This window comes from Lagopus muta (genome assembly GCF_023343835.1).
Source record: "Lagopus muta isolate bLagMut1 chromosome W unlocalized genomic scaffold, bLagMut1 primary SUPER_W_unloc_1, whole genome shotgun sequence".
NCBI classification, from domain to species: domain Eukaryota; kingdom Metazoa; phylum Chordata; class Aves; order Galliformes; family Phasianidae; genus Lagopus; species Lagopus muta.
The window spans coordinates 2059586-2069387 of NW_026040168.1; the positions used below are offsets into that span (position 1 = coordinate 2059586).

General features: G+C 44.3%; 1 protein-coding gene across 1 annotated transcript; it reads left to right on the forward strand.

The window, feature by feature from the left end:
* The first annotated feature begins 5667 nt into the window (after nucleotides 1–5667).
* LOC125687564 (uncharacterized) lies at nucleotides 5668–7499 on the forward strand. The gene has a single exon (XM_048932737.1). It carries the CDS (start codon nucleotides 5710–5712, stop codon nucleotides 7114–7116), a length of 1407 nt encoding a protein of 468 aa, XP_048788694.1. The 5' UTR covers nucleotides 5668–5709; the 3' UTR covers nucleotides 7117–7499.
* Nucleotides 7500–9802: the final 2303 nt, after the last annotated feature.

Genomic DNA, 9802 nt, shown 5'->3' on the forward strand with positions numbered 1-9802 from the left:
CAATACATGTCGTATTTTTTGTAGAAAACTGCTATTTCTGGCAGAAAGCGTCAAATTTTTGAGGAGAAAACTGCAATTTCTGGGAGACGATGTCATATTTCCGAGAGACAACGGGTATTTCTGGCAGAAGATGTCATTTTTTGAGAGAAAAATCTGGTATTTCTGGGAGAAAATGTCCTATTTTTGGACAGAATATGCAGTGGGTTTTAATCTGTATCTGAATCTGAGTTTCTAAAAGATGCTCGAACTAGCTTGCGTGGCTTAGGAGCCAGGGACGGTTTATGCTTGGAACATAGCATAGATTGTACCCTTAGATTGTATCTAGGATTGTTCGTGCTTGGTGAATGGGTTTCTGGAATGCTTGCCTTTGTTCCTTCGATATGCTTGTCTAAACACTGTACCCTAGGTATGTGATTTATAGAATTGTTTATAACCATGGTTTCAGGTTCTGTATCTATATAAGGTGTGCTGTGGTTACAATAAACGAAGCTGTTCACTCATATTGAGTTGGTGTGCTTCCCCAGGTTTATCAGCAGGTTTCCCTGGCCAAGTGGGTTATTCCCGACATTTGGCGCCCGAACAGGGACCTGACTGATGTGCCTGGCGTTGCGAATCTTGTGCGGTTGACAACCGGGGTAGATTCGGAGGGCAACCTGTGTGAATAGCTGGCCAGCTGAGCGCGACCGTAGGAGGCGGATTGCAAGCTCCATCAGACGGAATGGAGCGGGAGGTAGCCCAACAATTGCTTTTACGTTTTTTAGAAAAACGCGGGGTGGATTCGGGAGTTTTAAAGTCGGTACCGAACGTTTTAGATTTCGGGCGATCGGCGGGGGTATTCTTGCATGCAGGAACCTTATTTAATGTTGATGAGTGGCGTACGTGTGGTGATATACTTTGGGATCAGGTGATTGATGATAAAAAGGAGGCTAAGAAATTAATGAAGCCTTGGAGAGAGATTATTAACTGTATTAAGAGACACAAGGTGGAGCAGGATATGGCCGGTCAGGCAGCTCAGCAATTGGGGGTTGGGACGGCTACGGGGAGAATCCAGGATCCCCCTCATCCATCTATGGGCATCCCTGTCCCCGTTAAGTTGGATAATTACGTTTTGCCCAGCGCTCCTCGAAAGGAAGAGTCGGATTCTGAGCCCGACTTATTCCCTGAGGAGGAAGGTAATGGGGATTTGCCTCCCCCCCCTCCTCCACTCGCCTGTGCACCTGTGCCAGCGGGGGCTTTACCAAGGAGAAATGAACAAAAGGGCTGTGACGATGTCACTCAAATAGGGAAAAATAGACGGGTTACAAGATTTAATTGGTCTAAGATTGCGGAACAAGCCGCACAGCAGGGGAAAATGGATATAGTGGAGGTTGTGAGTCAAGCTTTTCCCATTCGTTACGATGCAGGACCGGATGGAGAGGTTCACGGGGTACATGTGCCAATCGGTTGGAAAATGTTATTTCAGTTGCGGGCTACAGTGGCCGAGCACGGGTTACATAGTGAACCGGCTCGACAGCTGTTGACGTATATATGGGCTAGTAGCATTCTGATTCCAGAGGACGTAAAAACTATAATGCGTATGATTATGAAACCCTCTGAGCAGATGTTGTGGCAAGCACATTGGCGGCGGCTGTGTGAGCTGTCTGCACAGACCCCGCGGGATATGCACCACCCATTGTTTCAGGTTACGGTTGATCAGTTAACAGGCAGCAATATGTTTTCTCGCCCTGACATTCAGGTCCAGATGGGACCTGAAGTTTGTATGGAGAGTATGAACTTGGCACGGGACGCGTATAACATGGTAAAGACATCAAAGCCGACACCATCATACTTATCAATTAAGCAGGGCAGAGAGGAAACTTTTGCTAGCTTCGTTGATAAATTGACTGAGGCATTGTCGCATGTCGATGTGCCAGACTGGATGCGTGCTTCTCTGTTACGTCAGTGCGTTCTTGAAAATAGTAATTCCGTTACGAAATCTGTCTTAGCCACATTGCCTCTGAATGCTACTCTAGAGGAGATGTTAGAGCGCATGAACCGTGTACCTACGGCAGCTCAGGCAATGTTAGTGGAGGCTGTGCGAGCGGTGGGAGAGACTATAAGTGAACGCCTGGCTACTGCTCATAATCAGGCATTTGCGGCATTCGCTCCGTTGTTGCAGAGCAATAACAAAAGGCAGAGTGAGTCAGCTAAAGGGAAGCAGCGATGTTTCCGATGTGGTAAACTCGGACACTTTAAACGAGATTGTAAATCTAAGGTATGGTGCGATAACTGTCAATCTGGCACCCATGGTACGGTGGTATGTCGGTCGGGAAACGGCAAGCAGAGCGCGAGTCGCCGCGCAACGACAACAGTAGCGACCTCGGCAAACAATGCGTTGCCGACTCTGACCGCTCCGGCTCCGCCGTCCTCTCCCCAGCCACCCCCGGCAGCCTCGGCTTGGACCTGGCAACCGCAGTAGATGTCACGTTAATCGACACTAGACCACAGAAGGTTGCCTCGGAAATAAAGGCACCGATTTTAATTAATGGACAGCCTGTTGGAGCTTTGCTCATTGGTCGCTCCTCTACTGGGTTAGCAGGTTTATTGATATTGCCTGGATTAATTGATAAGGACTATACAGGGGTTATTCAAATTGTAATGCACACATGGCATCCACCTGTTCATGTCCCTGCTCATTCGCGTGTTGCACAACTGATTCCCTTACCGCATTTAACTGCAGCTGTGTCCCCGCGCTCTCCTGACAGCAGGGGAGATAAGAGTTTCGGATCCACAGGGGGCCTCGCACTTTTGACTATGCCTCTGCATACGAGACCAGTGGTTCCAATTGCATTGACTCATCAGCAACGCACTATTACTATCCGAGCGTTGTTAGATACTGGCGCAGATATTACTATTGTAGCAACGAGTGCTTGGCCCCGACAGTGGCCGACGGAGTCGGCTGGAAAGGGGGTGGAAGGAGTTGGTGGAACTGTTCCAGTGTCTCGCAGTTTGGATCCAATTACAGTGACATTAGAAAACCGCTCTGCGCAATGCAAAATTACAGTAATGCCCCTCCCGGTGGGTGTTTCGGCGCTAGTCGGCCGAGACGTACTGGACCAGCTGGGTGTTGTTCTCACCAACTCAGAGTCCCCGGGTTTTCCCTAACGGCCACTGCATGGGCTTTCCCGATCCGATTGCGATGGATTTCTGATCATCCCATTTGGATTGATCAGTGGCCGTTGAAACAGGAAAGCCTGCAGTATGCCAGTCAGTTGGTACAAGAGCAATTGCAGCAAGGGCATATTGTGCCTTCTACCAGCCCTTGGAATACTCCTATTTTTGTGATTAAGAAAAAATCGGGGAAATATCGGCTGTTACATGATCTGCGTGCTATTAATAATCAAATGCAAGCAATGGGGGCATTGCAACCAGGACTGCCAAACCCATCGATGGTCCCAGAGTCATGGCATCTGTTAATAATTGATCTGAAGGACTGCTTTTTTACAATCAAAATTCACCCCGATGATTCAGAACGCTTTGCTTTCACATTGCCAGCAATCAATAAGAGCATGCCAGCAGCTCGCTATCAATGGGTCGTGCTTCCGCAGGGGATGAAAAATAGCCCCACCTTATGCCAGTTGTTTGTTGATCATGCGTTAGCACCGGTTAGAAAAGCTTGGTCTCATGCTATCATTTATCATTACATGGATGATATCTTGTTTGCTCAATCTGAACCTTTTACTATGCAACAAGAAGTCTTCCTACAGGAGCAATTACAGAAAAACGGCTTGCAGATAGCACAAGAGAAGATACAACGGGAAGCGCCTTGGAAATACCTGGGATGGATAATTACAGAAGGGACTGTTCGCCCACAGAAGCTTAACGTCAACTGTGAGTTACGAACCTTGAATGATGTCCAACGATTTTTTGGTGACCTCCAATGGTTGCGGCCGGTAATCGGCTTTAGCTCGAAGGACCTTAATGAGCTACGGCCGCTATTGAAAGGCACAGACCCGGCAGCCAAGGTGTCTTTAACAACCCGACAGGCACAAATTGTGCAACAGCTATTACAACAGATAGCAACAAGGTCAGTATCTCGCCGGTTACCTGATGTTCCATTGTCTTTAGCCATTTATCTTACAGACTCACAGATATTGGGAGCGATCGTACAGGAAAGCCGAATACTGGAGTGGCTCTTTCCGCCTCTGCAACCCCGTAAGACAATACAAATGAAAGTTGAAACTATTGCTGATCTGGTAAGAAAAGGTAGACTCAGAATTCGAGCTATCGCTGGTTCTGAACCTGCTTGTATCTACTTGCCTATACAAAAGGATACTTTGGACTGGTATCTCTTGAACTCATCGACTCTCGCGGATAGCCTGCTTTCCTCTTCTTCCCTTGTTGTCTCCTCGCTAAAGCCATCTCTGCTAACACATTTTAAGCAGGTCGAGTGGATGCCACAGCCAAAGTACTCTGAAACTCCGTTGAAGCATGCAGTGACTGTTTTCACTGATGCAGGGCGAAAATCACGTAAGGCTTCTGTGGTATGGAAGGAAGCAGAACAGTGGCGATCACACATACTCGATGCTGTAGCAGAGGACTCATTACAAACATTAGAACTGTTGGCAGTAGTATGGGCCATGTCGCACTGGATGCATCAACCAATTAACTTGGTATCTGATTCATTGTACGTGGTAGGAATTGTCCAACGGATAGAGGGAGCTCAAATACGTGAGGTCAGAAATCAACGATTGTTTACGCTGCTATGCATGCTACATCGAGCTGTGACTATGCGCACTGCGCAATATTGTATGATTCACGTACGAAGTCATCAAACATCTCTTGGACTAGCAGAAGGTAATGATAGAGCAGACCATCTCGTTTCGGTGGCTCTCCCGGAAGACATATTTCACAAAGCACAGCATGCACACTCGCTGTATCATCAGAACGCCCGAGGACTAAAAAGACAATTTGGTCTTCCCTTAGCAGATGCACGAGCTATCGTACGAGCCTGTCCTCAGTGTGCCCATCATGGTCCAGGTTTAGGCTTAGGGGTAAATCCTCGAGGTTTAAAGCCTTCACAAATCTGGCAAATGGATGTAACCCATGAACGCAGTTTTGGGCGACGTCGGTATCTTCATGTTACTATTGATACCTTCAGTAGGTTCATTTGGGCCACAGCTCAAACGGGGGAGCGAGCCCTTCATGTCATCAGGCACCTAACTGTTTGTTTTGCAGTAATGGGAGTGCCGGAAATTATAAAAACAGATAACGGCCCAGCCTATACTAGTGGCCGTGTGCGCCGTTTTTGTCAACGATGGGGAGTCAAGCATCAGTTTGGTATTCCCCATTCTCCCACGGGACAAGCGATTGTTGAACGCGCTCATCAGATTGTTAAGGGATATCTGAATAAGTTTGACATAACAGATCTTGATCAAAAATTGGGGCATACACTGTTTACACTAAACCATTTATGTATATTCGGGGAAGTTGATGTACCACCTGTGGTTCGGCATCAAGCCTATCTACAAGAAAATCAGTCTATAAATTCTACAAATTCTGCAGATAAGAAAATGGAAGTGATGTATAGAGATATGAAAACTGGTAAATGGATGGGACCTGCCCCAGTCCTTTATTTAGGGCGTGGTTACATGTGTGTGCTTACTTCAGCAGGTCCAGTTTGGGTTCCAGCTCGTTGGACTCGGCCTAAGATACCTTCTCCTTCTATGGATGACATTGATCAAGTCGAGCCAACCGAGGGAACCGCTGTTGTCTTCAGAAGCTAATGTATGGGTAACTTGGGCTAATAGAACAAATCATCCAGATTTCTGTCTTAGCTTGAAATCAGCAGGAGAGCCTTTTCGCACTTGTTTAATTGGTTGGCCTGATTATGATTTATCCGCTTTTCAACATTTTGTATATAGCGTTAAGAAGTGTAATTATAGTGAAACAGCTACCCGTAGTGCGTGCCTGATTGGTCAACTGAATAACACCCTTCCGTGGGATCCTCAGGAATTGGATTTATTAGGATCTCGAACAGCAAGTAATGCCTCAGGAGACATTAAATGTCTCTTGTTTGGTCCAGGAAGTACTTATGATAAATTTGCTATGCGCCTCACTAGGCCACAAAATCCCTTAAGTCCTTATTACGGCAAACCATGGACTTCTGTATTTCCTCGGAACGTAGGAGCTTTTGCCTTTAATAACTATTGTGGTGGAAACTTTAGCATAGGCAATGCATTTGGTCTTAGGTACACCCGTATTTCTGGGAGGTTACAGCTGGAGACCCTAGTCAATATGAATACAGCAAAAGCCCTTCCCCCCGGTATATTTCTAATTTGTGGGGATAGGGCATGGGCCGGGGTACCTAAGAATATAGTAGGAGGACCCTGCTATTTAGGAAAGCTAACCTTGTTTGCACCACGGCAAGCGGAATGGATGAACATCAATAGGATGCTATCAGGAGATGGCAGCCTGAGGGATCAACGTTCGGCAATGATTCTGGCTGAAGATTGTCGTGACGAGGTACAGCTATGGACGGTCACTGCGAACATCTTTGCGTCTATCCTAGCACCAGGACTGGCGGCTGCACAAGCTTTGAAGCAGATTGAGCGATTGGCATGTTGGACAGTCAAACAAAGCAATATTACGTCCCAGATTCTTGAGGAAATGCTGGAGGACATGGACAGTTTACGGCACGCGGTGTTGCAAAATAGAGCAGCTATAGACTTTTTGCTGTTAGCGCAGGGACGCGGGTGTACTGATTTTGAGGGAATGTGTTGTTTTAATTTGTCTGATCATAGTGATTCCATACATAAGCAGATTCGCTGGCTCCTGAATCACACGCAATCTGTGAGTAAAGATCATAACCCCATAGACGATTGGCTTCGTTCTACTTTCCCAGGCCTTTCCTCATGGGCATACGGCCTGATAAAAGAAGGTTTACGATGGTTACTGATCTTGCTATTGATAATTATAGGTGGACGAATTGTGTATGGCTGTATTCAAAGGGCAATCGATCCCCCTCGAGCCATGCCGGTATTTAGTACAACGTTTTCGACGAATGATTTTATTCAAGATTGGCTTAAAGAGCAAGGAGGTCATAACTCCTTGGAATATCTTGAGATGCGTCCATAAAATAAAAAGGGGGGAATTGCAGTGGGTTTTAATCTGTATCTGAATCTGAGTTTCTAAAAGATGCTCGAACTAGCTTGCGTGGCTTAGGAGCCAGGGACGGTTTATGCTTGGAACATAGCATAGATTGTACCCTTAGATTGTATCTAGGATTGTTCGTGCTTGGTGAATGGGTTTCTGGAATGCTTGCCTTTGTTCCTTCGATATGCTTGTCTAAACACTGTACCCTAGGTATGTGATTTATAGAATTGTTTATAACCATGGTTTCAGGTTCTGTATCTATATAAGGTGTGCTGTGGTTACAATAAACGAAGCTGTTCACTCATATTGAGTTGGTGTGCTTCCCCAGGTTTATCAGCAGGTTTCCCTGGCCAAGTGGGTTATTCCCGACAAGAATACTTGTATTTCTGGGAGGAAACGTCATATTCTTGGGGAGAAAACGGGCCCATCTGTTTGAAACGGCCGTATATTTTGGGAGAAACCGGGCATTTCTGGGAGGTGATGTCATATTCTTGAGGAGAAAACTGTTGTTCCTGGGAAAATATGTCATATTTTTTATAGAAAACGGATGTTTCTGCGGGAAAATAGCATCAATTTGGGTAGTAAATTGTTATTTCTGGGAGGAAATGTCATCTACTTGGGACAAAACTGCAATTTCTGGGAGAATATGTCATATTTCTGGGAGAAAATATCGTATTTCTGAAGAGAAAAGAGGTGTTCTTGTGTTAAAGATTTGTACTTTGCGGGATAGAACTGCAATTTCTTGCAATAAATGTCGTATTTTTTGTAGAAAACTGCTATTTCTGGCAGAAAGCGTCAAATTTTTGAGGAGAAAACTGCAATTTCTGGGAGACGATGTCATATTTCCGAGAGAAAACGGGTATTTCTGGCAGAAAATGTCATTTTTTGAGAGAGAAATCTGGTATTTCTGGGCGAAAATGTCCTATTTTTGGACAGAATACTTGTATTTCTGGGAGGAAACGTCATATTCTTGGGGAGATAACGGGCCCATCTGTTTGAAACGGCCGTATATTTTGGGAGAAAACGGGCATTTCTGGGAGGTGATGTCATATTCTTGAGGAGAAAACTGTAGTTCCTGGGAAAATATGTCATATTTTTTATAGAAAACGGATGTTTCTGGGGGAAAATATCATGTTTTTGGGTAGTAAATTGTTATTTCTGGGAGGAAATGTCATCTACTTGGGACAAAACTGCAATTTCTGGGAGAAAATGTCATATTTCTGGGAGAAAATATTGTATTTCTGCAGAGAAAAGAGGTGTTCTTGTGTGAAAATTTTGTATTTTGGGGGATAGAACTGCAATTTCTTGCAATTCATGTCGTATTTTTTGTAGAAAACTGCTATTTCTGGCAGAAAGCGTCAAATTTTTGAGAAGAAAACTGCAATTTCTGGGAGACGATGTCATATTTCCGAGAGACAACGGGTATTTCTGGCAGAAGATGTCATTTTTTGAGAGAGAAATCTGGTATTTCTGGGCGAAAATGTCCTATTTTTGGACAGAATACTTGTATTTCTGGGAGGAAACGTCATATTCTTGGGGGATAACGGGCCCATCTGTTTGAAACGGCCGTATATTTTGGGAGAAAACGGGCATTTCTGGGAGGTGATGTCATATTCTTGAGGAGAAAACTGTAGTTCCTGGGAAAATATGTCATAATTTGTATAGAAAACGGATGTTTCTGGGGGAAAATATCATGTTTTTGGATAGTAAATTGTTATTTCTGGGAGGAAATGTCATCTACTTGGGACAAAACTGCAATTTCTGGGAGAAAATGTCATATTTCTGAGAGAAAATATCGTATTTCTGAAGAGAAAAGAGGTGTTCTTGTGTGAAAATTTTGTATTTTGGGGGATAGAACTGCAATTTCTTGCAATACATGTCGTATTTTTTGTAGAAAACTGCTATTTCTGGCAGAAAGCGTCAAATTTTTGAGGAGAAAACTGCAATTTCTGGGAGACGATGTCATATTTCCGAGAGAAAACGGGTATTTCTGGCAGAAAATGTAATTTTTTGAGAGAGAAATCTGGTATTTCTGGGCGAAAATGTCCTATTTTTGGACAGAATACTTGTATTTCTGGGAGGAAACGTCATATTCTTGGGGAGAAAACGGGCCCATCTGTTTGAAACGGCCGTATATTTTGGGAGAAACCGGGCATTTCTGGGAGGTGATGTCATATTCTTGAGGAGAAAACTCTTGTTCCTGGGAAAATATGTCATATTTTTTATAGAAAACGGATGTTTCTGCGGGAAAATAGCATCAATTTGGGTAGTAAATTGTTATTTCTGGGAGGAAATGTCATCTACTTGGGACAAAACTGCAATTTCTGGGAGAAAATGTCATATTTCTGAGAGAAAATATCGTATTTCTGTAGAGAAAAGAGGTGTTCTTGTGTGAAAATTTTGTATTTTGGGAGATAGAACTGCAATTTCTTGCAATACATGTCGTATTTTTTGTAGAAAACTGCTATTTCTGGCAGAAAGCGTCAAATTTTTGAGGAGAAAACTGCAATTTCTGGGAGACGATGTCATATTTCCGAGAGAAAACGGGTATTTCAGGCAGAAGATGTCATTTTTTGAGAGAGAAATCTGGTATTTCTGGGAGAAAATGTCCTATTTTTGGACAGAATACTTGTATTTCTGAGAGGAAATGTCATATTCTTGGGGAGAA

Excerpts from the sequence above, each read along its gene's own strand:
- LOC125687564 (XM_048932737.1), top strand. The coding sequence starts at position 5,710 with ATGACATTGATCAAGTCGAGCCAACCGAGGGAACCGCTGTTGTCTTCA.